This window comes from Colletotrichum karsti, assembly GCF_011947395.1.
Source record: "Colletotrichum karsti strain CkLH20 chromosome Unknown Scaffold4, whole genome shotgun sequence".
NCBI classification, from domain to species: domain Eukaryota; kingdom Fungi; phylum Ascomycota; class Sordariomycetes; order Glomerellales; family Glomerellaceae; genus Colletotrichum; species Colletotrichum karsti.
In genome coordinates, this window is record NW_024065904.1 from 1,116,795 (window position 1) to 1,143,554 (window position 26,760).

At 50.7% G+C, this 26,760-nt stretch overlaps 8 protein-coding genes across 8 annotated transcripts; 4 read left to right on the forward strand and 4 right to left on the reverse strand.

Moving 5' to 3' along the window:
• Positions 1-98: 98 nt before the first annotated feature.
• On the forward strand, positions 99-975 carry CkaCkLH20_01869 (uncharacterized protein; the record flags this gene model as incomplete). The annotated part of the gene is made up of 2 exons (XM_038884588.1): positions 99-191; positions 364-975. The coding sequence occupies 2 exons, from the start codon at positions 99-101 to the stop codon at positions 973-975; spliced, it is 705 nt and encodes a 234-aa protein (XP_038750288.1).
• Positions 976-5,892: 4,917 nt separating this feature from the next.
• Positions 5,893-7,780, reverse strand: CkaCkLH20_01870 (uncharacterized protein; the record flags this gene model as incomplete). Its single annotated transcript, XM_038884589.1, has 4 exons — positions 5,893-6,010; positions 6,080-6,332; positions 6,392-7,422; positions 7,497-7,780. The coding sequence occupies 4 exons, from the start codon at positions 7,778-7,780 to the stop codon at positions 5,893-5,895; spliced, it is 1,686 nt and encodes a 561-aa protein (XP_038750289.1).
• A 1,055-nt stretch (positions 7,781-8,835) lies between these two features.
• Positions 8,836-10,695, reverse strand: CkaCkLH20_01871 (uncharacterized protein; the record flags this gene model as incomplete). Its single annotated transcript, XM_038884590.1, has 1 exon — positions 8,836-10,695. The coding sequence occupies one exon, from the start codon at positions 10,693-10,695 to the stop codon at positions 8,836-8,838; it is 1,860 nt and encodes a 619-aa protein (XP_038750290.1).
• An 855-nt stretch (positions 10,696-11,550) lies between these two features.
• On the reverse strand, positions 11,551-13,100 carry CkaCkLH20_01872 (mitochondrial chaperone bcs1; the record flags this gene model as incomplete). The annotated part of the gene is made up of 3 exons (XM_038884591.1): positions 11,551-12,191; positions 12,372-12,870; positions 12,933-13,100. The coding sequence occupies 3 exons, from the start codon at positions 13,098-13,100 to the stop codon at positions 11,551-11,553; spliced, it is 1,308 nt and encodes a 435-aa protein (XP_038750291.1).
• Positions 13,101-14,657: 1,557 nt separating this feature from the next.
• Positions 14,658-16,082, forward strand: CkaCkLH20_01873 (1-phosphatidylinositol-4, 5-bisphosphate phosphodiesterase gamma-2; the record flags this gene model as incomplete). The annotated part of the gene is made up of 1 exon (XM_038884592.1): positions 14,658-16,082. One exon carries the CDS (start codon positions 14,658-14,660, stop codon positions 16,080-16,082), a length of 1,425 nt encoding a protein of 474 aa, XP_038750292.1.
• Positions 16,083-16,880: 798 nt separating this feature from the next.
• On the reverse strand, positions 16,881-18,296 carry CkaCkLH20_01874 (uncharacterized protein; the record flags this gene model as incomplete). The annotated part of the gene is made up of 1 exon (XM_038884593.1): positions 16,881-18,296. One exon carries the CDS (start codon positions 18,294-18,296, stop codon positions 16,881-16,883), a length of 1,416 nt encoding a protein of 471 aa, XP_038750293.1.
• A 684-nt stretch (positions 18,297-18,980) lies between these two features.
• Positions 18,981-21,774, forward strand: CkaCkLH20_01875 (bacterial alpha-l-rhamnosidase domain protein; the record flags this gene model as incomplete). The annotated part of the gene is made up of 2 exons (XM_038884594.1): positions 18,981-20,795; positions 20,869-21,774. 2 exons carry the CDS (start codon positions 18,981-18,983, stop codon positions 21,772-21,774), a joined length of 2,721 nt encoding a protein of 906 aa, XP_038750294.1.
• Positions 21,775-25,153: 3,379 nt separating this feature from the next.
• CkaCkLH20_01876 (uncharacterized protein) lies at positions 25,154-26,025 on the forward strand (the record flags this gene model as incomplete). Its single annotated transcript, XM_038884595.1, has 2 exons — positions 25,154-25,412; positions 25,478-26,025. 2 exons carry the CDS (start codon positions 25,154-25,156, stop codon positions 26,023-26,025), a joined length of 807 nt encoding a protein of 268 aa, XP_038750295.1.
• Between the last annotated feature and the right edge of the window lie 735 nt (positions 26,026-26,760).

Genomic DNA, 26,760 nt, shown 5'->3' on the forward strand with positions numbered 1-26,760 from the left:
TGCCACATTATCGGAGCCGAGCCGTCTAGGTCATCGCGGTCGGACTGTTGCCGTCTTACACCCAATTATCTCCGTTCCAAGTTTCATAACGTCCAGAAATGCCTCCAAAGAGGGCCGCTGCCGCCCCTCCCACGCCGCTTGGTGAGGTCGACGCGAATCGCGTCACGGCTCCAGCCGCTGGCACTGCGAAGGTACGCAAGTGTGGCCTCCCATCTGTCTCATTTTGCTTCATTCTATCAGATGCAGTCAGCGGCCAATTGCGCATTTCTTATGTAGTCATCATGCACCTAGCCGCCCGGATTATCGTCCATCGCCCACGCGTCTGAGGACATGAGACCCTTCAAATCATGTCGTGAACCACAGCTGACCACCGTGACAACCCTCAAGCCGGCCCCTAAGTCCCGCAAGCGCAAGTCCGACGCGGTCGAAGGAGACTCTGCCGCGGCATCCGCCCCGGCACCCAAGAAAGCCGCGACAAAGAAGAAGGAGGACCCCATGCCGGACCTCTCCGGCATCCACCTCCCCGGAGACGAGTCCATGAGCGTGCCCGTCTACGACACCTGCAGCACCGTCCGGACCAAGATCAACGCGCTCCTGAAGAAGGACGGCGTCACCAAGGCGGGTTTCCTGCGCGCCTGCGTCAAGGCCGCCTACGGCGCCGAGTCCACGCACAAGACCGCGCCCAGCCTGCTCGCCAACTTCCTCGCGAAAAAGGGCCCCACGGGCGGCAACACGAGCAGTGTGTTCTACGCCGCCTACGTCTTCTTCGAGAAGCTGCGCATCCGCGACGGGAAGGCGAAGACCAAGACCCGCGAGGAGATGGAGGCGACGTGGGGCGCCGAGGGCTTCGATAGGGAGCATGACGCGAGCCGCGGTGTGTGGTGCCACGCGAGTGAGGCCGCGACGGTCGACAAGCACGGTAAGCTGCACATCGTTCCGCGGGGTGGCGGTCGACCCCGCGGCGGCTGGTTCTGATGACTGGCTTTGGGAGTTTTGATTTTCGTTTGGCTATATTGGTTTAGTCACTGTTTTTCCAACGTTGTGTTACTACATAGGGTCTACGGTCAGGTCTGGGCCATTCGGTACAATCAATTTTTGATCAGGTCGTAGAGGATGAGTAGAGAATCATATCATCATGCGCAGGTACGCTTCAAGAACCAAGCGCCCCAATATCTCATCATCCGAACTGTGCAAATCCCAAAAGCGGCCCACCGCCCCGGCGGAACCATGTAGCGATATGACTCGATACGGGTTCATCGATCTGGTCTTCCCGGGGTGGAGGAACAATCGGCTCCTGGCCTCTATATCTGCGACGGGGCGGGGCAGGGAAACACCGGGCCATCGGCACCGGCAAGTTGGTCGGGTTCCCTCCGGTGAGGGTTCTTTTGTCGGCCCCTCTGGTTACGTCGTCTGCCCGCTACATGACACAAAGCTTGGCCTCCGCATGCGCCCCTGACCCGCATCCGTTTGGTGATCGGGCAACTGTCCCGGGAATCACTTCGCGTGGTTTATACGAATATGGCTAGAGTACTGCAGATGTCTTTCGTCGGAGGCGTTTTTCACGGCATGAAATAGCCGAGTCCTGCGAGGATGTCAATTATCTACAGGCGATGCCCGCTTCAGGTGGTTCGTTTTGTTTCCATGTTAATGAATCCGATTCATTCGTACATGCGACCGCTCATGATGATGAACTGACTACACATACATCAACACACATCCAAATCGTCGACACGTCAACGCTGCACCTCAGATAGATTACAAAATCACGATGACCCGAATGGATTGATTGTAGAAACGGGCCGCAGGTGTGTACGCGGAATCTCAGCAATGATGTGCCCATCACGATCACATTTATGTTATATACACCAACCAGTCGATGACCACAAGAAAGACTAGTTGAACCTCAAAACACTGGGATCATTTGCCTCGACTTCTTACCTTCCCGCCTCAACTTCTGTTGCAATCATCGTTGGCTTTTCTTCATTGAAAACCGTCCCCTTATCAGCTAATGCAATATTCTGTGCAATACAATGCAGCCACCAACCCTTGTTTTTCTAGCTCGCCATACTCAAAGAGTACACATTTAACATTCAATATTCTTAAAGAATAAAACTCTATCCTGATAAGCTTCCTGGAGGACTTGTCCTCCCCTTATCAGGGCAGCCAACTATCACAGCATATGTCAGTCAATAGACACAATGCCAAACAGGTACGTTTTGAGTACATCTGCACATATCGCACTGCAAATCAACGCCCCGGGGCTGAATCGTGGCTTTGATTGTGAACCGCACCTTCTCCACGGCTTTCTTGCCTAGCACGCACGAGAACCACATATTGATCGTGCGTTGCCACCACATTCTGCGGCAACACGATTCTCCTCCGAAGCTGATGTCTTGCCTTCGAACAACTGATATCACAAGACTCAAAATCTATGATCAAGGGAAAAGTTAAAAGAGACATTTACCCACCTTCCTGAGTAGGAGGTATGAGCAGAGAGGATTCATCCACAGACGAGCGGATGATGATAAGTGTGAACCTCTAATTTTTCCGAGGAATGTCTTGGTCAAACACCATGCTCAGCTTGCACCTGATGACTGTATCTGAATCCTGGGTTATGTGTAAATTTGCCTTGAAAGGAGGAGAGAGTAATCTCATTAAGAAACCAGTTGACATACTTGACTTCATTCATACCCAACCCCATCTCTTTGTCTTGTTTTCTCGGCTTGCGCAATTCCTTCGTGTACAAATGCCACTTAGGACTTTAGTAAGGAAACATGAAATTTCCTATATGGAGCTTTCCAATCTTGCTGCACGTGATCGCAGCCACGAAGCCATGATGCCATCCGGGTCATCTATGAATCAAACCGGGCCGGCCTTTCCCCGACCCAAGGTAACTAGGTGACAACATATCTGGCACCTCACTGTCCACACATCAGGTCTGCGGAACTGCCAGAGAGTCAATTTCATCCATCTTCCTTACTATCAATCAAGGTCCGTCTTTTTAACCCTTTTCCCCAGAGTCTTAATCGCATTAAGGGCAACATATTTCATCATCGGGACCCCATCATGGATATGGGACGCACCAACAACTGTTACTTTGACGATTCAGTTCTAGACGCAGACGGCCCTCCTACTTCGGGGGCTCGAAGCTCAAGGGAGCTGTCACGGACGGCAACGGTAGGGGCCCAGATGCCTTCGACGGAGATGGAACCTCCCCCGTACAGCAGTTTTCAAGACAAGAGGCAAGGCAAGAACCGCTTATTCGAAGGAGACCAAAAGCTTACCTCTGTCGAGCATAGCCCTCTTCTTCCCCTAAGCGCTCCACAACATTCTGATAGCGCCAAGGCAAAACAACATGTCAAATCAAAACTCTATCAGATGGCTCTCATCCTAGCAGCTTTCCTCTGCTTTAGCTTCACTCTTGCCTTTCCTTTCACCGGGCTTTCTCTCACGTTCGCTCTGTTTATAGGAGACAGCCAAGCCTTCACCAGCTCCCTTGGTACATTCGCTGCCAAATGGGCCATCCACTACCTGATCCTCGTAGTAGTCGGTATGATGGCAGAACTAGGCTTGCTGGTCGTGCGTCTCCAAATCAAAATGGGAGTGCCGATAGACGAGTGTGAAAAGGGGCTTGTCGTTGACATCTATCTACGTGCGACACTCGCTGTCTACGAGATGCACTATCTCTGGAGACTGCTGAGTCCTCTTTGGCTTCTGCGGAAAGGGGTGTTGTGGCTGGTTGGGACGGGCCAAAAGAATTAGAAAACAAAGAAATGTAAGTCGACATACATTTTGCCTTGGGCAGACCCTTCAACTGATCTGTGTCAGCTTGAACTCGTTACTCGGTTACTCGATGCTAACGAACCAGCTTAGTCTTAGCGCAAAATCTAGGTTGGTTTCACCAAGTCTGGCGTTGAGATCTCTGCTAACTGTCGCTAAGATACGATTAACCCGGACTTATGTGCTTTGCTGATGTGCTGGCCATTGCTTCATCTATGGAACTAAATTGTCTACTAGAAATCCAGATTCCAGCCACACAAATTTGCCGCCTTAAGTTATCTCAACTTTCACTGAAGTCCCCAGCCACGACGTGATTCTGAATGGATTTTAACTGTCAATATTTTGCCAGAGAAGACCAAAACAACTACAAGTATCTTCTGCACGTCCCTCTGACATTGTCAAATCCAAGTCCAATACCAACCACTACATCGACCCGTGGTGGCCAGTGCAGCTACCCGTCAATACCACTATCACCGTCCAAGTTACCACAACGGCGTGGACGACGATAACAACGATCCATTCTTTTGAGATGTCCTCCAACCCAGGGCTTCAGCTTGGGGCGGCAATCGGCCTTGGAATAGGCTGCGTAGCTCTTGGTGCTCTCCTAGCTGCGGCGGTCTTTTTCGTTCTCTACAACAGACGTCGCCAACAAACCAGAAAACCAATAAGAAGCTTGGTGGCACCGGGTACCATGAAATTGGACGACATGAAGACAAACGACGACATAAAGGCTCAACAAGACGTCATTGACAAGCTCGACCTTCCGCAGCCACTTCCTCGGAGCCAGATTGCCCGCGACCTTCGCGGAATAGAGACCTCGATTCAGAACTTTGTAGAGGATTTCCTTTCGGACGCAGAACCTGGCCCCAACGATCACGATTCCGCGCTCCTCGTCTCAGGACACGCGGCATTCAAACAAGCAGGCCATCGCGATGATGAACGACTTTGGGCTCAGTTCTTGCCACCAGCAACCAGCCCGATACTGCGCCTCAGGTTCTTGCTAGCAGTAATCTTGGTCCAAGGAATAAGTTCCTTCTCAAACCCACCGGGTTCATTGCTCCGAATAGAGATTGAGCTGTACGATGCCATTGTCAGAAGCAGCGAGCAATGTCGTAGTAAGATTCCCCCCAGAGTCCAAAAGAAAGATGCCGTCAGCTAATGCAAAAAATCAAGACTCCTTGCAAACAAGACAGACCTGGCGCAGGATGCTTGCATTCATGCATCTTACTGCTGCGGAACCGGGACAACTCAGTTCTCACTCCATCTTTCCAAACCATTATCGTAACGAATTCTTGGAAAGTCTCATGAGAGACTTGAGGCCATGGAGACGACAAGAAGATGACGAGAGGTGCTTGGAAGCTCTGTTCAGTATCGCGGATGATATGCGGATCTTGGGATACAAGCTTCTTGCACAGCCCGAGAGTTGGGAACAGTTCTGGTCATCCGACGGAAAAGGCGTCCCGGTTTTCCCAGGACTGAGATGGATGGCGAAGGGGTCTCATTCTTCTAAGCTGGATGTTATCATAGCTCCAATTACTGCGGAGTAGACTTGTGTGCTGTCGCAAATACAAGGCATTTGTGCGCGAAACTTATCCAGAGCTTACCAGCCCACATTATGGTGATTCATTAAAGCAAGATGGTCACATGCTACGTAACTAGTAGTTCTTTCAGAAAAAGCTCCGTCTCAACCTAACAAAAGCTGGAACGCCCACTAAGACTTACACGCACGTGGTCGAGGCCGCACCAGCCGGCTACATGCCACTAGATCTCAGCTCTATATGAATGCATAAATACAATGCGATCAAAAGATTCATGTGATTAGTGGGAGTTTGGGCTCTTAAGCCAAAAGTATTATAACAATAAAGTATGCATCCACGCCGGGTTTTAAAACTTAAGGGTCGTTCTCAAGCACCGAATTCAACATTGAATGTTTGAACCACGGCAGTGCAAACAAGCACCGTTTCCCTTAACGCTGACGTGCTTCTAGTGCCAAGAAACGAAGTTCTGTCGACAACCAAACTGAATAAGAGGCTCCCATGTGAAAGATCGTGAACATTGAAGGGACGAACGAGGACTTCTTCCAGGCCAATGATCCAGTGGAGAGCGTGCAGGTCAACGCTGTTCTGAGTTTTGCAACTCGACCAGGTTTTGGGTCGCGGTTTGCGTCTTATGAAATCGCCACGGCTTAACCTTTCTCTCAAACAACTCATCCAACTCAGCAGCAGAGCGCCTATATAAGAATAACATGATTAGTCTCATTCGTATCGTAGGCAAATTGCAAACCAGAAAAGATTCTTACCTAGCAGTGTCCGGAATGAGCAGCCACATCCCAATCGTGAATGGGAGGCCAACGCCGGCATAGAACCAGCCGGTCTTCAGACCCCAGTTCCACTTATTCGCATTCACCATATATGGAACCAGGACATTCATCACAATGCCGATGACACAGGTACAGGCGGCGCCGAATCCAGCAGTGTAAGGCCGCAGGCGCTGAGAGGAGATCTCGCCGATGAAACCCCAGCCGGCCGCACCGCTGGCTGTCATGCCGATGTCTAAGAATGGTCAGCTATGAAACAGAACATTGACGAGATCATTCGAGGAGGGAACTTACTCCAAAAGCAGGCAAAGAGCACAAAAACATATGTTGTCGCGTTGGTCTGCTTGATGACGCCCATGATGCCGATGATGACGCATGAAATCCAGCAAAGGCTAATGCCTCCGCATCCTATCCACCGTCTTCCCAAACGATCAGCACAGAAGACAGTAACGATGATGGTCGCGATGTTGATCGAAGATGTGATGGCTTTGATCAGGAAAGGATCTTGGAGGCCAGCCTGTTGAAAGAAATACGTCCCGAAAGTCGCGAATAGTGTGAGGCCGATAAATTGCTGAGACATATTCGTCCATAACGAGACGAGAGTTCGTAAGCCATCAGTTCCTTGGAATATGGCGTGCCACTTCTCCCTCTTTTGCTCAGCCGCAACAGATCTCTCGTGCTCAATGGTCATCAGAAGCGCTTGGTATTGCTGGTCGAGGTTGAACCCTTCAACGCCGCGATTCAACCATGCCATCCACTTCTTCGCCTTGGTTTCTTCCCCGTGCGTGACACACCACGCAGGTGACTCAGGTAGGAAGACGAAAATGATGAGCATAATTCCGATCTGAGCCCACTGGGTATAAATAGGGTTGAGGTAGTTGTATGCGTCGGTCTTGTTCATCCTCTGCAACGCAATATGAGCGCAAAAGGTGCCGATGGTCCACCACAACGAGTAGCACATCAATAATCCTCCACGGATGCGCACAGGTGCCACTTCTGCGATATAGATGGGCAAAGTTGACTGAAGACAACCAACGCCAACACCAGCCAGGAGCTTGCCCACAAGCCAGATGGGCCAGGTGCGGGCCAAGCTTTCGACCATGACGCTGAGAGCGAGGACGAGCCAAAGGGTGTACATGGCGATCTTGCGACCAAATCGAGATGATATAAATGGGATGGTGGTCATTCCGATAACTTGGCCGACGGACATGATGGAGCTCCAGCCTGATAGAATCGGAGAATCAAGATATGGCGCTCCGGTCTTGTCGGTGAGAGTTGCGAATTGACGAACAAAGCCCTTGTTTGCGACAATACCGGCGTTCATCCTGCGTTGCGATAAGTTAGTCATAATGACAGAAACAGGAAAGGGTGTTCTCGAGACTCAGATGAATTAGCTTACCCAATTTGATATCCGTCGGTCGCTGCCGCAAAGGCCGCCGCAAAGCAAGAAGAAGTTGCGATCTTGAAGAGCTTCGCGGTCTCCCAGACGGTCAGGGACTCATAGCCGGTAACAGCTTGGCCTCTGAGAGCCGCATTGACAGCAGCTTCGCCCTTCTCAAAGCCATGTTCGTTTGGATCTTCGACATGGCCCATCGAGTCCGACGGTTTGTCGGTCTTTGAACGAGAGGAAACCATGGCCAAGAGAAACAAGAGCACAAAACTTGCGAGGTCGGTTGCAAACATGTTCTAGAAGATGACAATTGCAGCCTTTTTCACTTGGAAGTCGTCAGTGAGTAATGGCACGAGAGCACCGAAGATCGCCGAAGAGGCGCTGGTCGAGACCGTACGACTCTTGTCCTGAGACCTGCCATCTCCGGCCTGCTGGTACCAGTAGACTGAGGTTCGTGGCCAAAAGTTCTTTATGGAACCAACCATGTACCCCAGAGATATCAAACATGACATGACGCCTTCTCATGAACGCCCCCGGATGCTTCAAAGACCCCGAGCCTAAGAGGGTTGTCTGGGGGCGGGGACCCCGCATACGACGCCTCGAAAGAGCTTAGCTCGCTTGTCTGATATAGGAGGAGACCATTCCACTGGATATTTGATTCCTGGTAACTATCTGGGGATGCAGATGTGAATGTCAACAATGAGACGATGGCTTGTTGACAAGCACCTCGGTATCCCTGTTGTATTTGCTTGCAAGTCTCCACAATGGCGGAGGGAAGATACGCGTCTTGCGTATTCCGTACTGATGCAATTCTTATTGGTTGGGCGATTGGGACTTTATGACCAGGCAACACCGCGGGCAGTTGGGACTGTTCTTGAGACTTTCCTAATAACACAAGTTTAGGAAACTCTCGTTCAGTCTGGATAATTCAGCCCGAGATTGAACTGGCTTGCATGCACCTTCATGGCTTGACCATCGTTTCCTAGACTGAGAGAAAAGTCATGGTCACATTCTAACCTCGGTTTTTTGTACTAGCCTACGAATCAAGCTCGAAGTTCCCCTGGCAAGCGTGTCTCTCAAGATCGCAAGCTTTAACAATGTGCATTGGGTTCTTGGGCTGCGGGTGACCCCTTTTCGACCACTACTCTCATTGAAACACACACTTTTTTGGTCCTGGGGTTTGGACATATTGTTCATCAATCGGATGACCATTTGATGAGCTGAAATGGGAATTCTCAAAGCTGTCAGAGACAATAAGTAGGAGAAACATGGAAACCGATATCGAACGGCACTCAAAGTCTTGAAAGATTGAGCCGTCCTATAAAAGGGCGGACTTTTGGATTATAACCTAGGTGCCATTGGCAGGCTGCTTGTACTCTACTCCATCAATCGTCGTCGTCAATGACCCATTAGCGTTGAAAATATTGACCTCCGCATCGATCACCAGATGAAATCCCCCAGGGCTCGTCTTCTTGGTTGCGTTGACGAGTCCAGACTGAACAATGTCAGAAACCCAATCAACCTGATTGGTCCAGAAATTCGGAAGCAAGACCTTCACGGCAACATCCTCATGCCCGTTGAGGATGTGTTCACCGTCGTCGGAAAAGCTAGTGTAATTCACAGACACTCTGCCCAAGCCACTCACACTGCTAGCGTCGGCCGTGATGCTGACATCGGCGAGCCCGGAGAACTTGCCGTGCAGGGTGTAGTTACCAGGGTCGATCGAGAACTGATCTGGAACAGAAGCACCGGGAGGAAAGGGGGTTGCCCATGGAATCTGGTCGGGGACGTCGTACACCGGCGCGGGACTTGTGGCCTCACGGCCAGTTCGATGAGCCAGCATTATCCGGTACTCTCGCCCTCCCTGAGCAGTCGATTCGGGGCAAGGGAGGGGGTTGTCTCCGCCACATGAGGGGGAAACGACAAGAGCCTGCCAGTACACAATTTTGGTGCTGTCCAGGGAAAATGCTGGGTCTGCTCTGCCGTTCCAGTTCGGATCATTGACTGCACCGTTGGTACCATCACCCGCAGCATTGACCTGTTGTCCAAAGTAATCACCGCGATCACCATAACGGTCGATCAAGATTGGCTGGAAGAAACGACGAGGTCCGTTGTTACGAGTGGAGGATGCGACGGTGACCGCCACCAAGTCAACTAAAGGGGGTATCCCGCGCATACCGGACATCCACATCTGGCGGTCGGTACCGCGGGTGTCCATGGCAATGAACCAATCGCTGTCAGCTGAGAAGGCCATGGGATCAGCGTACTCGGGGTGGCTGGTCAGTCTGCGGACGGCACCGGTCTCGAGATGTACGGCGAAAAGGTCGATGTTGTTAGACTCTCTGGGGTTGCCGATGTAGGTGATCTCGTCTCCGTTCCCGCTGAATCCACGCAGCTCGCCGACGTTGATGGTGTCTTCATGGATCGTTAAATCGCTTCCGTTGACGGTGTATGGCTCATAGCGAGTTGGATCAACGAGGAGGCTGACATCAACTAGATCATAACGAGGCGCCAACGGTTCGCCAACCGTGGGCTCAGCATTGAACTCCAGACGGCCAAAATAGGCGAATTGTCCTCCAGTATTGGTGAAAGAGCTCCAACCCATGTGGGTATCATCCGGATGAAGACGAAGCTCGCGGGGACTCCCGCCCTTTCCGGAGCCGTCAACAGCGGTATTCCAGTGAATCGGGTATATGTGAGTCTGGTTTGCAGTGCAGGCATCGCTTTCCAGGAGCTCCCCCGCGCAGTCGAGAATGTTGTGTCCCCACAAAGCCTTGGTACCATCCCGGAAAACGTGAGGATAGTCTCGTTGAGCATCCAAGGACACGGCGTTTGCCGCAGGAACACCGCAGCTCAGGCATTTCCAGGGGTCTCCGTTGGTGAAGTTGGTTCCATCAGCTTTGATGAGAATGAGCTGCTCGCCGGTGTAAATGCCGCCCTGAGGAGCTCCGATAAACTCGACGTTGGCGATGACATTGTTGCCATCGGTCGTGAAGTCTCCCGCTTGAAACTCGCCTACGGCCTTGGCAATGCAGCCGGTGCCACGAGGGTTGATGGTAGTCGTGCAAGCGCCCTCATCGGTGCTGGGAGCGACTGGCGGTAGAGGCAGCTCAATTATGTGAAAAGCTTCAGGCTCTGGAGGAAGTGGTGTAGACTGCGCAGCGGCGAGGCTCGAGCCTATGGCCAGTATTAGTGCGATCGACACCATGTCAAAGAGTAACAAGTCCAAGTTGAAAGAGAATGGGTCGAAGCAGCCTGAGTAAAGTGATTCCAAAAACAGGCCCAAATGGCTTGATTTTATACTGATTATCGTAATTGACGATGATTAGGTGTAATGCTGTTCTCCTTTCTCGGGTTCGTCATCGGATTCCATTTGAGGGCCGAACTTGTATGCAAAAACTGGGGTTACGGATATGTACGATATACGAGAATACGCTAGATGAGCCAAGATGCGGTGACATGAAATGCGGGGTTGAAAGCTACCTTCCGTGACTGTTCATAGCATCGATAATGTTGCATTTCATGGGCCCTCCTTGACGACAGGCTGCAATACAGCCATTGACTGTCACTCGGATTAGCAAGCCCAATGCACAAAGATCTTATTGTTTTCGCCCAAGGGGCCAAAACTGGTCCGGAGAGAATCAAATGGCGGGGGTGACGAACACTACACAGCTCAGCATCGGCGTGAAACCTTGTGGTCGATAGCGCGGTTCGGGTAACGTGGAAGAGATGAGAGAATCACGCGGTACTGAGCTTTCTTGTACATCACATGGTTTCGAAGAGCGTGATGCCTGAGCAAACTTAGTATTCAATACAAGAGCGGTAGTCGGTAATGAACGTGGCGATACTTCGGAGGCACTTTGACCGAGAACGATCGTGACTTGACAGCCAAAGTTATACAAGAAGAAGATGAGCAAGGCTGTCCTGCGTTGACTGGTTTATTGAATTAGTATCTCTCAAGATCAAGACTACTTCATAAACTTTGACTTAGATTCACTAAAGGCGCCAGATTGAATGGTTAAACTTACTACTCTAATGCGCTGATTGCTATCAATATTCATATCTACGACTCCGTTCCAGACTTCTCTTTGCCACTTGCCTTTTCTGGCAATTTTGCGTCGCTCTCTTCTTCCGTCTTGCTGACTTCATCAGACTTTTGTGCCGCCTTCTCTGACCTTGTGGTCTGAAACCAATCTTCTGCACCAGATACGGCCATCTCGGGCTTTCGTTTGTATCTGATCAAGTACCCCTGAATTTCTGCCGGGCTAAATTCACCCGAAGGGATTCTGGCAGCGAATTGTTCCGAGAGCGCCTTGATCTCAGACGAGACAACCCTTGGTCTTTGATCTACCGGTGTATTCTTTTCCGGCTTGTCTTGTGTTGAAGTTGATGCAAAGACAGTTTGGAAAATGTTACTGAGCATGTGGCTGTCTGCCAACGTGAATTGAATGATCATGTCCACGCGACCAGGGCGAATGAGAGCCTTGTCCAAGTTCTCAGCGTGATTTGTCGACATGATCAGGATGCGACCCTCTTGAATGGCAACACCATCCAGAAGATTGAGTAATCCAGACAGTGAAAGCCTGTCGTTATCAGAAGCCGAGCTGAACTTTCTCTTCTCGTCGGGACCAGCGGCCGCTCTTGTGGAAGTCAGACCAGCGGCGTCGATATCCTCGAAGAGAACGATGCATTCTTGAGGCAGCTCTGAAAAGAGATATGACAAATTGTCTTCAGTTGCTCCTGTCGAGCTCAGGCTGATTGTGTAGACCCGCAGTTTGAAATGGCTGGCAAGCGCAAGGGAAAAGGACGACTTCCCGGTTCCTGGCGGCCCGACGAACAGATACCCCCGTCTCCATGGAATCCCACAGTCGGTATACCACCTACGGGTTTCCGCGGACAGATAGTCGGTGATATCGTCAATGATGGATTCCTTGAGACCCGGACGCGTGATGATTGTCGAAAAGTGTCTGGGCTCCAACGCCATGCAGCAATTCCATTCCGCCCCGAAGCGCCTTTGTTCGGCGCTGTAGACCATTGTCTTGTTTTCATGGATCTTCATATATTCTTCATGGGCGTCTTTCAGAAGATCCTTGAGAAGAGAGGGACTGTATCCAAAGCAACGAAGAGTGATCTCTTCAGCCTTGATTCGGGGACCGAGGTCCTTGTGAATCTTTGTTCGACGGAAGAATATTGGCCTGTTCTTGTACCAAAACAAGTGGGTTCCAAAGCTTGGGGTGTACTTCAGACTTTGGCTTCGAGGCTTCGAATGATCTTGGCCGCTCGGTTGGAACAGAGACGATTCCTGGACACGATTCAAATTGGCAATGAAGTGGCGGGATTTCGATGCGAAGGATTGATTAGCGACCCACGACATGAGAATATTCTGTCAATGCATGTGTTGTTAGTGTAAGGCACACAGATGTCGGGTGGAAACGGGAGACTGACATATATCTCATCGTCTGGGAAGACTCCCGCCTCAGCCATGAGATAAGTATTGAAGAGATACTTGATCTCGTCGATAAGGTACCGTCCCACTCCGGTAAGTCCGAGAACAAGAAAGAGCGGAATGTAGAGGTTAAGGTCAAACCCCAAGTATTGGCTTATGGTTCCCATGATGATTCCATATCCGGGAAACAACAGATCCAAGGACGCTGCATGACTGCCGCTACTGAGAAGTCCATCTTGACTGCCATGAATCGTTTCGTTTGCCATGATTGCGATTGCCGTGCGTGAAGTTGTGAGGACAAGTTCAGTCAAGTTGGGCGATGGTTGTGAGGTTTCGGAAGAGGCTTAAAGCTGAGTTGTATCCATCTATTTTATATAGGTGAGACACAGGCAAATTCTTGAAAGATATTGGACGTTGAACTGCATTCACTTCAGACTGCGGCTATGTGAGTCACAGAGGAGGATCGGATGAGTTATCCCTCCATTGCACCAAGATGAGATGTACGCAGACAGCGAAATGGACACCAAATTCACCGTACTATGACGGTTTTCGGTGACTTCCAACATATATTCTACTTCTGGCGGATCTCAAGAAGCTGATAACGCGTGGAAGTTCAACTCTTTGTAAGACACGTATGGAAATGAGTGCTTTATCGTCGGTTTGGGCGAGCTACAGCGAAAGTAAAAATCAAAAGACAGCATTAAAAGTAGGGAGATTTCAGGTTGCCTATGATAAGACATAAATACGAAGGTGTTGATATTATCATGATGACAGTTGAAAGCCCTGGGTCTGCAAGCAGACATCTTCTCCGCCGGGCATCGATGACAAAGGGAACGCAACCCACAATTCTACTTCGCGTTTTTGAATTTACTTATCTTAATTCACTGGCCGGACAACACACGCAGTGCCCAGCTTGTTATGCCGGCAATGCCGATAAGGTGAATAGCCAAGCCAGTTCTCCAGTCGATTACCGCCGCATTAAGATCGGATGAAAGGTCGAGGGCGGGATTCTCGGGCTCCGAATTCACCATTTAAGATATCCTTAACCGGATTCGGCCAGGTAAAAGCTTAAGATATCATAGGCGGCTGGTGTGGGAACTATTTTAGAAAATAATCGACAGCAAGGGGAGGCTGCGGATCCCGCGCATATGCTCACGCGTAGACCTATTCTTAAACCTTGCAAGACAGTACGGAGACCCATCGGTTGGGCTAGAGAATGGGTCTTTGGACACTATCCCACCGGCTGGTAATTTTATGATTAATGATAATGGCCGAGTCGTCTGCAGTAGAGAGTCTTGACGATTGAATGTCTTTCTGAATTAGGCTTGCACATAAGATTTTGCATTGTTTCATTGGCCGTTTGTCTCCATACCCGTCTGTGCAGTAGGCATTCTCTACATGTAGCAAGAGACATACCACTGTGCACTTAAAGTCAGGGGAAAGCCATTCGGTAAGAGTAAATCGCTTCAGCTTGTCCAAGCCGGGAAGTCATTGCCGTGTCACGCCAGGCGGGAAATTTTGACTCTCCACTATGAGCGACAGACTTTTCAAGTCCATATTCGATATCAGTTGATCTGGCATGCAATCTCTGAAGACTCTGATGAAAAGTCTTGAAGTCTAGGCATGCATATTTATATGTAGTGCACTCTTCATATTTCAGTCTAGTTCGCGGTTCTAAAAGTACAACCGACGGAGGCTTATTTGCCTAGATACAATCAACAGCAATGGTGGACACAAACGAAATCACCAAGTCAACCCAAGTCGGCGGAGGTGCCAGCGAGGCCCATCGATATGTCGACAACCTCAGCGAATCTGTACGCGATCATCTAAGCAGAGTATTTGGCGTGGTGGGTGCTTGGAACAGCGAACAAATCACGAAGTTCTTGAAAGAGGTCCAGAACGATGACGACAGCTCCCCGATTGCTTTTCGAGAGAGCCTCGACTACGACGGCTTTCTTACCTACATGCTGTCTCCGGCATCCGCCGTCACTGCAACGCCCAAGGAGGAAGACCTTTCATGGCCTCTGCACAGCTACTTCATCAGCTCCAGCCACAACACATATCTGACGGGCGATCAGCTCACCAGCGATTCCAGCACAGATGCCTACAAGAACGTCTTGCTGCGCGGGTGTCGCTGCATCGAGATTGATGTTTGGGACGGTGAAGATTTGGAGCAGTCTAGCGATGGCGAGAACGAGCCGTCCAAGGACCAGTTCAAAGCGCTGATGAGCAAATTGCCGAAACTATTTTCTAGTCGCACCAAGAAGAAGGCCTCTTCACATGGGTCGATCGAAGAGGAACGACATGCCAACATCCCCGAGGCTGATTCAAGCTCAGTCACGACCATGCAAACTACAGGAACAGTTGTTGAACCTCGCGTGCTGCATGGCTACACCCTCACCAAGCCGATCCTGTTTCGGGATGTTTGCAACACGGTCCGTGAGCACGCTTTCGTCGTAATCGATCTGCCTCTCATCGTCAGTCTGGAGGTTCACTGCTCTCCCGAGCAACAAGCTATCATGGTGCAAATCATGGAGGAGATCTGGCAGGATCATCTTGTCGTGACACCCGACGAAGAACCAACAAAGCTGCCGAGTCCGTCCGATCTCCGACATAAGATTCTTATCAAAGTCAAATATGTCCCGCCAACTCACAACCTGGATGACGAAGCTTTGGTGGTTACTGACGACCACGATGACGGGCGACTTCCTCCAAGTGCACCTGTATCAAAGCCATCTAAGATCACGCACGCGCTCAGCAGGCTTGGTGTGTATACCAGAGGCGTCACATTCACGGACTGGACGCAGCCCGAGGCGATCATGCCGACGCATGTTTTCTCCCTGGCAGAGACAGCATTCGAGACGGCTGCCACAGCGCCCGAATCCGTATTCAATCACAACAAACAATTCTTTACAAGGACCTACCCCGGCGGCTTCCGTATCAACTCTTCCAACTTTGACCCCGCTCCCCACTGGGCCTTGGGAGTTCAATTGGCCGCGTTGAATTGGCAGAATTGGGATGTCGGAATGATGCTCAACGAGGCCATGTTCGCCGGCACAAGGGGTTACGTCCTCAAGCCGGAAGGTAAGAAACAAACTTCGATCCTAATCCGCACTCTCGAAGAGCTTGATGAAAACGTTAAAATCTAACACATACGCTGGCGACTAGGCTTTAGAGGCGAAGACGTTACTCTATGGGATATCGGAACCAGGGCGCTTGATCTTAGCATTGAAGTCCTCGCCGCCCAGAATCTCCCCCTTCCACCCAAGTATACGGACCCAAAAAAGTTCAAGCCTTTCATCTCCGTGGATGCTCACTTTGGGGCGCCTTGGCCGGTCAGCCTCCACGAAAATGGCGATGAGGTAGATCCAAGCCGTCGGACGAGCATCAAGCGCGGCTGTGATCCCGATTTCCACGGCGAAAAGCTTGAATTTGCTGGCGTTCAAGGCTTCTTGTTGGAAAGACTATGCTTTCTACGCTTCACCGTCTATGGCGACGAATTTAGAAATCCGGCGATGTCTTCCTGGGCATGTGTGAGGCTGGATCGGTTGAGGAGCGGCTATAGGTTCGTGCATTTGATTGACACGACTGGTCACATTACAGATGGTGCTATTCTAGTGAGAGTGAACAAAGTGTTGCGGTCAACGCAGAATACATGAGGTCAGAAACTTGGTTTCTGAAAAGACAATTTCAGGCAGAGGGCTGCTTTACACGATTGACATGCACGCAAGTTGCCAAATTCTGCACAAAACTCCAGCCCAGATGCTGTATGTCCAACGTCTAGAATTCCATCACATTTTGATCACAAACTCTTCCCTCTGCGTCTCTTGAATGAGTCTCTTAAGTATAATGCCGATCCCTTTGGGGTTCTCTTCAATGTTTGGAAATCAGTATGCACAATACCGAAACGTGGCCCGAACCCGGCGGACCATTCTACAATGATTCTGTTAGTGTGAAAACCGAAAGATTTTGTCGGATGACTTGCCAAAGTTATCCATTAGAGTCCAGGCATAGTAACCCTGTACCTGCACTCCGTCCTGGTAGATGGCACGAGAAATGGCGTCCAGATACAAGCCGAAGTATCTTTGACGAAACTGGTCATCAACAGCAACCGCAACATCGTCTTCCCCGGGGCATGGACATCCGTTCTCGGTGACGATGATTGGGAGATGATAACGATCCCATGTCCAGTTGAGAAGCTTTCTGAAGCCTTCTGGTGCAAGCCGCAACCACTGCACCCCGGACATCGGGCCGATCTCGATTCCTTGGGAGTTCACCGATGACTCTTCAATGTTCCCAGTCCAGTCGTCGTCTGCTGGTGGAGTTGATAAAGCGCGGGCGTACTTCGTCGAGTAGTGATTCATGCCATAAAACGCATTAATGTGAGCTGTTTCGCGAAGCAAACTCCTCTCCTCTGCGCTGAACTCGGGCAGACGAGATCCAAGATATTCCCGCATTGACGACGGATAGTCTTGCCCCAAGAACACCGGGTCTCCGAACCACCCGATGTAGAACTCCATTCTTCGTTGTGCGGCATCCTTGTGAGCGTGGACCTCTGTATCGACAGGCTCATAGAAGTGCCCGTTGAGCACTATAGAGATGACTCCTTCATGAGCCGGCTGGAATTCCTTCGCATAGATCTGAACGACCGAGGCGTGAGACAGAATGATCGTATGCCCGACACGCCACGGCTCTGTCTTGGTATCGGCGCCCATCGCGGCGCATCGACCCGGGGCAAGAACACCATTGTGATGGGCGAAGATGGAGATGATGTATGGTTCGTTGAATGTCACCCACTTCTTGACTCGGTCGCCAAAGCGAGCGAAGCAAACGCGAGCGTAGTTCTCAAAGTCCGCCTTAAACTCTGCCGTATCCAGAAAGCCTCCGTAGCGGTCGTAAAGCTTCTGAGGAAGATCCCAGTGGTATAGCGTCACAACAGGCTCGATGTTGTGAGCCAGAAGCGTGTCAATGAGATTGCTATAGAATGCAATCCCCTTCTCATTGACAGGATCTTGTCGCCCGCCAAGGGGGATGATCCGTGTCCAGGCTAGCGAGAATCGGTACACATCTACGCCGAGCGATGACATGAGAGCCACGTCTTCCTCCACACGGTTGTAGTGATCGCAGGCTATGTCTGCATTCTGACCATTGGTGCGTGATGGATGGAGGTGCGAGTAGGTGTCCCATATCGATTTGCCTTTTCCATCCTGGGACACGGCACCCTCGACCTGGAAAGCTGCGGTTGCAGTTCCCCAGGTAAAGTCAGCAGGCAGGCGTAGTTCTTCAACGGGGAGGTCGTGACCGGTCGACGGGCTGTATTCAACCATGTCGCCGGCCAGAAACATGGCAGCTTCCGTTGACATGATGCAATGAGTAGAAAGTGATCTGGAGGATTGAACTAAAAGCTTGAGTGTAATCAGTTAGGAGACCAGAAATGCTACTAGATCACAAAGTAAGTGAGATACATGTACGGCTATCACCCCTCCAGCGTCAACCTCAAATGATGTGAGTTGATGTTCGTGGCTACTCGGTGCCGACTTTGCACCGAACTTCGCTTTGCACGTATTCATCCCAATGTCCGTACTAAGCATGCCCCTGAGGGTTCGTCTGAGTGTCTAACTTCATCTCTTGAAGCTTGGAATGGTAGGCGAAGACTTCCTTAAGTAGAACGATGCACTAGTTTGGTCCAAGTGCATTTAGGGATTTGAGCCATGAGCAGTTACTCCGCATCAATACGATATACGTACGAATACGAGTGGATACCTCAGTCCGAACAACCACCCGTCCCCGGGTTCAGATATGCAAGAGGCTGCTTGAATCCTACATCAAGATTGCAAATTCTCGGTACAGATCGCTCATAAATATCCCGAGCCTCACAGTGGGTACATGTACGAGGCACAGGGGGTACAAGGTCTGCTCTCACTTTGGGTATTTCGTCTATCCCCGTGAGAAAAGCGCGGGGGAATTAGGAGCTCTTCTTCTCAAGCAGAATTATTCATCAGAAGTGCGAAATCAGTCTCAACGACTATCATTCTACCCTATACTACATGTTCGCGACCTTATGGCCGTGCAAGATGGCCACAGTCACCGACGTCCAGTTCGAGCACTACCGCAGACCGAATGCTATTGGCATACACGAGACGAGGCCAAGAATATCTTGGAAGTTCACGAATGCGTCGACTGAGTATCAACAGCAGGCACACGAAGTTGAATTATCGCACTGGACAACCGGCAAGACTGGTCTGCAAGTAACGGCAGTGAAATCGATCTCAAGAACACACATCCTCGTCCCTTGGCCGTTCGAGAAACCACTACAGTCTCGACAGAGATTGTCCATCCGTGTCAGAGTTTGGGACGATGAGGGACAGTTGACGGCGTGGAGCGAGCCGTCGTACCTGGAAGTCGGCCTTCTCGACCGTCAAGACTGGCAATGCGAACGCATCGCCGCACCTTGGGGACCGGGCACCTCTGCCCCTGAGCCAGAGCAGCTATTCCGCAAAGAGTTCGCCCTTCACGGCTCAGTGATACAGGCTCGTTTGTACATCACGTCGCAAGGTGTTTACGAAGCTGAGGTCAATGGTCATCGCGTCGGCGATCATTTTCTGGCGCCAGGTTGGACTTCATATGACGGGAGACTCCAGTACCAGACATACGATGTCAAAGATCTTCTCAACGGAGACAATCCAGACAACTGCATCGGGGTTCGGGTTGCAGAAGGCTGGTTTTCTGGCAGGATAGGATTTGAGGGCGGCCATCGCAACATCTGGGGCACTCACACATCCCTCATCGCCCAGTTAGAGCTCGTGTACTCTGATGGTCGAAAACAGGTCGTTGGGTCTGATAGCTCTTGGTCTGTTACCAAAGGACCTATCAGGCTCGCAGAGATCTATGACGGAGAGAAGTATGACGCAACACTGGAGATTCCCGACTGGTCATCTCCTCTGGAAGCCCCGACTGATTCCGACGTTTGCTGGGATTCTGTCATTATCCTTCCATTCCTGTCAAAGTCTACACAGCTTATGGCTGGGTATGGCGAGCCGGTCCGAAGAATTGAAGTCATCAAGCCTCTCACCAAGATTATCACTCCCTCGGGAAAGACCATCATCGATTTCGGTCAGAATCTGGTTGGATATCTCCGATTGTCGAACATCAAGGGCCCCCGCGGCCACAAAATCACACTTTCACACGCGGAGGTGCTAGAGAATGGAGAGCTGGGAACACGACCATTGAGAATCTGCAAAGCTATCGATGAGTACACTCTCAAAGGAGCTGCTGAAGGTGAAGTCTATGAGCCGAGGTTCACATTTCACGGATTCAGATATGCACAGATAGACGGATGGGTCAGCAACTACGATGTCACGTCTTCAGTTGAGGCAGTCGTCTGCCACACCGATATGAGTCCAGTAGGGTCATTCTCATGCTCCGATGGCCTTCTCAACAAGCTATATCAGAATGTTACCTGGGGTATGCGTGGAAACTTCCTCTCGGTACCCACAGACTGCCCTCAACGAGACGAGAGATTGGGTTGGTCAGGAGACTTGGCCCTGTTTGCGCCCACAGCCTCTCTCATATACGACTGTTACGGGATGCTGAAAAACTGGCTCAATGACGTTGAGTATGATCAGGGTGTCCTGGGTGGCGTTCCGCCCATGGTCAGTCCGAACGCGACCCTACCGGATCCTGTTTGGTGTAGGAGAATTCCGTGCGCCATCTGGCATGATGTTACCATTCTTGGACCTTGGGTTCTTTATCTGGACACCGGCGATGAGAGCATTCTTGCTCAGCAGTACAACAGCATGTTGACTTGGATGAAGGTATTGCCCCGGAACAAAACCGGTGCCACACATCTATGGGATACGTCTGTATTCCAGCTTGGGGTATATCATATCACCTCTGACCCCGTTTTATCAAATGATAGACTGACCGCTCGACTAGGATTGGCTCGATCCCGCTGCACCTCCTGACGCTCCGTGGAAGTCCCCAACTGATGCCAAAATGGTTGCCAACATGTTCCTCATCCAAAGTCTAAGACTTATGGACCGCATATCAGGAATTCTTGGGCAAGAAGATAAGAGAGCAAAGTTTGAAAAGGAGGCGAAAGCAGCCTTGTCGCAGTTCCACGAAGAGTATGTAACTCAAACCGGGCGCATGGTATCGGATACGCAGGCCGCATATGCTCTTGCCATTTGTCTAGACATCCTCACTCCGACGCAGAAGGTCAGGGCTGGCAAGAGACTTGTAGAGCTTGTGCGAAAGAACAACTTCAAGATTGCAACTGGCTTCGCCGGAACCCCATTCCTCTGTGAGGCGTTGTTCGTCACCGGCAACGTTCAGGTCGCATACAGCATGCTTCTGGAGAAGGGGTGCCCATCTTGGCTGTATCCCATCACCATGGGCGCGACGACGGTGTGGGAAAGGTGGGATTCAATGCTGCCGAATGGAAGCATCAATCCGGGCGAGATGACTTCGTTCAACCACTACACGTTTGGAGCCATTGCCAAGTTCCTCTTCGAAAGAGTCGCGGGACTTCAACGGCTTGAACCGGGGTGGGCGAGATGCCGGGTGGCACCGACGGTAGGAGCCGAATTCTCGCACGCGTCCGCGTCGCATCTGAGTAGATATGGCACAGTTTCATGCTCCTGGCGAATTTCAAAGAGTCAGTACGGAGCAGAGACGATGCAGGTAAATGTCTCAGTGCCCTACGGAGTGATCGCCGAAGTTGTTTTACCAGACAGGGCGGGAGAGAAGCTGGAGGTGGTAGGGGTCGGAGAATGGGAATTTCAGGCCGAGGTTATCAGAGACTACGAATGGCCTGTTTTACCGTTGAAACCAAAGTCTTAGTTGCGAAAATTTCGAGTAGTTTCAAAAATAACAGAAACATTGCCAAGCTGCTGGGGACTGAACCCATTTAGCGCTTACTCGAACAACTCCGGAATCGGCGACGTGTTCTGGCACGGTAAGTTTGGCCGTCGGGAACTTCGGCTTGGCGGGAGTTTCTACTGGGTTTACATGTAAAAGGGGAAGCTTCATGTCATGAAACAACCTTTTACTCTACCTTGGCCATGTAATCTGGGAATAAGAAACAAATCCAAGACTTGCATTCTTCATAAAGCTACTTCATGCGCCTCTTCTCGGGGAAGATCCGGGGCAAAAGTCAGCGTCAACTCAGACCAGAAGGCGGCCTGTGTCCGCGCAGAGTTGATGTGTTTGTGAAATTCGAGCTTTGGAAAATAGTCCCCAACCACGTTTCAGCAGAACAGTGACCAGTTTGGACAGAGTTTCGTTGCTTGCGTTCATGCTTACAGCTGTTCGTGACAACGGATGTCAACTCAAAGCTACAAGTCGTTCGTGTAAACTTACCAAGCCATCGGCTGAATTTTCAGGCGACGATGCATATTCCGTGCTGCATTACAACGTATTATTGTCGATAAAAACGCGTGGGTGTAGACGGCAAACTTTCTTACCTTGATCCCGCGCAAGCTGGGTACACAGTCAGAATATTGGAGTGTCATAGCTTCCTTTTAATACTTCTCAATTTTTGTGAGAGCTCTTCTCTCGGGGAATCAACAGCTGTCATCGAAGACCCTACCCAACATTGCACTTGTGTGGTATCGTATACGCGTAAAGAGACAAGACCTAAGCTTACTCTTATCGCGCGCAAGTTTTGAAGCAGTCGACCAAAACCACAGAAAATTCAAAATACGCCGCCTCATCAACTCGTTCAAGAAACTTGCCCATGTCAATTCCCGTGGTCCGGGTCATCTGGCCTGCCGTTCTCATGTTTTACCTTGCGATAACGCCATTTACTGATTGCTCTCTTTGGACTCATCGCCTTCTTGAACTTGGTCCAGCCGCCCTCCCGTTTCGGTCCAGGAGGCAACTCATATTCACAATCCTCAAACGGATTCTCGTCGTGGTCATGATCTTGCTCGGCGAGCCCGTTTTGTTCTCTGAAGTCTTCTCCGAATGGGTTGCTTTCGGAGTACGCGTAATCATCATCGTCAAAGGGGCTCGGTGTGCGCCGGCGAAATGTGGGGCTGCGCAACGAGGGTGTTGTCGACCGTGGAAGCCAGGAGAATCTTCGCTGGGCATCTGGAGCCGGAGGTGTTGGTTCTGGTATGATGGTGGTTGTCATCATGGTGTTGATGGTGTGCCTCCTAGTGTTAGGCGGCTAAGTCGAGGAAAAGAAACATTGTCAGCCGCAGCTCTCAGGTTGCTGGTGCAGTGGTGATCGTTGAATTATGGTATACTCACGGATGCAGAAATTTGTGCCTCTGAAAAGGCGGTGCTTTTCTCGTCGATATCCATGGGTGCGCCTCTGGTCTTTTCCTCAGGATCGCATAAGTAACCGTCCAGCATGTCTCTTTCGTGGCTGTTCAGGAAAAGATAGATGTTGCTGCTCGTCCAGCGAACCGGTGTTTAAGCAACAAGTGGGATTCTTTTTTTTCTTTCTGTGCACCAGGCACTTTTTTGATCTTCTTTTGCCTCCTTATGTCAGTGGCTCGACATGGGTGGAACGAAAGCTGGGGGCGGGGGAAAGGGGTGCGAGCGGGTACGGCCAGCCACATATATGTATGCACGGCAACGATTGTTTCACGGCTCGGCGAGTCATTGAGATCATCATTTGGGTTTCGTTTGGCATTCTCATTCGATGTTGGATGCTTGGAGCACCATATCCGATGGGTCTGCTTGGTTATCTTCCATTCCAAGGGAGAAAGAGAGGGGTAGAACCTGGCCTAGCCGCTCGTTTCCCCTCACACCACAGACATGAGACGCAGAAAGGACGATTGATGCGCCGTAGAACGGGACTGGTCCCATCTGGGCCGTGAGCTCGCGACCCCTTTCCCCATGCACTGTGAGACTGATTGGTAGGCGATGGTTCTCGAACAAGTTCCGATCGGAAGGGTTCCTTGGGGAGAGTCATGTTGGTGACGGGCGGTGGACGCGGAGTAGGGTCCACTTTAGCCGTTGCATCCGGGATGGCCCCTCCGTATCGGCGGCGATCAATCGTCAATGCGGGGCCGCCCACACCGGCAGGCATGGAGAACCCATCCAAAAAGCTTGGTGGCGGCCACTTGTCGATCCGATATGCGCTGGCAGTTGCGGTTCCCGCGTTTGCATGCGTCTTCCGCACGTCGGAGAACTAGGAACATCGTGGCATTGACTTCTCGTTCTTCCCGTGCCCTTCAGCTTTTGTCCCAACCTCCTCCGTGTTCGCATGAACAACTCTAAAACCAGTCTGCATGTTGTCGAAGCTGCACAGCCACGTTTTGCCGAAGACCAAGTTCGGATTCCGTCCATCCATCAGAACTTCTGTCTCTTGTCATGTCGGTCCCCAGGAGTGTCTCAGAAAGGTCAGTAGCAGCGACACATGGAAGATAACGTCCGTCAACTCGACGCATAACGATAAGCTGGTTATCCACCCGATCCAACCCTAAGACTATTATGGGAATTGACTATGGGATTCTGAGCATACCCCGGCTCTTCCGACCTTAGTCTGTGCGCTGAATTATCCCAGATGCAGATGCTGTGGCGACGATCACGGACCCTGATTTTGCATGCCACTTGACCTTATGAAAATCACCAGACTCATCATAGGTAGTCATCAGCCCACTAGTGTTCGACGACTATCACTTGACAGGCCGATTAATTTTGCTCACCGAATCCACTAACCAACTTCACCATTTTCTTACCAACAGCTTTCACACGCTCGATATTCATCCAGGCCAATTGAGCCTTGACGGAGTATCAACATAAAGACTGGAAGCAGCATAAACATCCAGGACTCCGGTCATGCCAGGGGAAAAAGTTGCTTTTACAAGTTGTCTTTTGGTTTAGCTCTTTGACCAACCTGAATGGCTGGGCATGAGTTTGCTCTATTCCTCGCTTTAAATCCGGCACCTTTCTATCCAACCCGGGTGACCAAGCGCAAGCAGGGCGAAAATTCGACGATGAACCCCGGTCGTTCCGGAAATTAGCGGCGATCATGAATCAGCCTCAGCATGGTCCCCCTTTTAAAGAAAAATATTGCCGGACCCCAGTACATACTTTATTTTGCGCCCCTTTCTGTTTTCAGAAGCAGCATCTTGCATACCAGATCGCGATACGAGAAAGCATGTTTTGCTGAGGCGTGTCTAGTCCGACAATTTTTTCAAGATATTTTCTCTACCATTGTGTTCATAGGTGTGAAGCGTTACCACAGGCTCAAACCTCAGAAAAGATGCCATTGCGGAAACAAGCACCAGTAGAGGAGAAAATCCCGGAAGTCCAAGAATCATCGAGAGATGCCACCAGCAGCAGCTCCGATCGCGGCTTCAGTGATGTTGAAGCTGGCCTTCCGAACTTAGCAGCCGGTCTTCATGGGACATCGAAACAACCAACAGAAAGAGCCACTCCTCATCAGCTTTTCTACGTCTTGGGACTCCATGGTATTGGTGCTGGTATTCTGTCCGGTGGCATCAATTTTGCGATAGCCTACGGTAAGTTGAAGATTTTTTCTTGTTGAGGGCATCTTGAAACCCATCGACTAACGCAACTCTGACAGGCATGTATACAACCCAGAACCTGGCAACAAACCCCATTCGTCTCTTCCAGCTACCCAACACCCTCGCTGGAGACGCGGTAGTCACCACCATCATCCAAACCCTGATTACGTGGTTCGTCGAGCTTATTGTTGTCGATCACGACCTGAAGAAGGGCGCCGTCCGTTCTATTGGCTTTTTCAGAGAGCCCGTCCGCCCTCTGCTGCGATCGCTCATGCTTCTCGACCGGATCGAGGACGGAGGGCAGGTTGTCGCGACGCGGTCCAAGCGTTGGGGGCCGTTCATCGCCGATCAGGTCATCCGCGTCGGCTTCATCTTTGTGTTCGCCTTCTTCCTTCTATGGCTACCTGCGATCGGTATTTTGACTGCCGTTGGTGAGCGGAGGGCGAGCGGCGACTGGGACTGGTACTTCCAGCGCCAGTGGGCTCCCGAAATTTTCAAAGGCGTTTACGGCGCTGTACTTGCTCTTCTCACGACGCCAGTTATGGCTTCATTCTGGCTTGTCAGAGAGGGATGGAGAGTGAAAAAAGAAAGGGCGCAGCTGATATAATGAGTCGACGTGATACGCTCAGCGGTTCATGCCACACGACGATAACAAATCGCGAGAACAACATCTTTCCCATTTTTTTACACTTACACCAACAAATCTGTTGTTATACCCGTCATTCATGTCGATAAACATCTGGGCAGAAACGTCGTTCGTGTCATTGATGGTGTCGCTTTCGCAGGGCGAATGCGGAGTTACCGTTGTTCATTTGGATTTTGCAAGGAGTTTTGGAAGTTCCAACTGATGGATTTGTCGGCTCGGATCGGAAAACGGATAGATGACGATGGATTTCGTGCGAAGCGTGTTCAGAGCGAGATACCCGCAACATACAATCATTTGCACGCCAATCTGCAATTACGACTTACAACAACTGGAAGTTATCACCATCACTAGGCTAGATGCGGTAGAATACTAGCGATACCTGATAGAATAATTGAAAACATGTTAACAAACATTCCCTATCATGTTTGTGTACCGGGACGGCTGGCAGGTTCCCTTGCAGGCGGCAAAGTCTGATGCGCTTGCTGCAAGTAGTGACGACGGACTGATCAAGTTACGACACAAACTTACCGTATTATTTCCACGGGCCGTCGCACCTTCTTCAGTACAGCGTGCCACGATGGCTGTTCCAGGGTCTTCACTATTACTGTACCTCAGGCTTTGCATACATGTAATGCTTGAATCACCACATGCAGGGTGCCCATGAAGACCACCGCAATTCATAAATAACTTCGACAT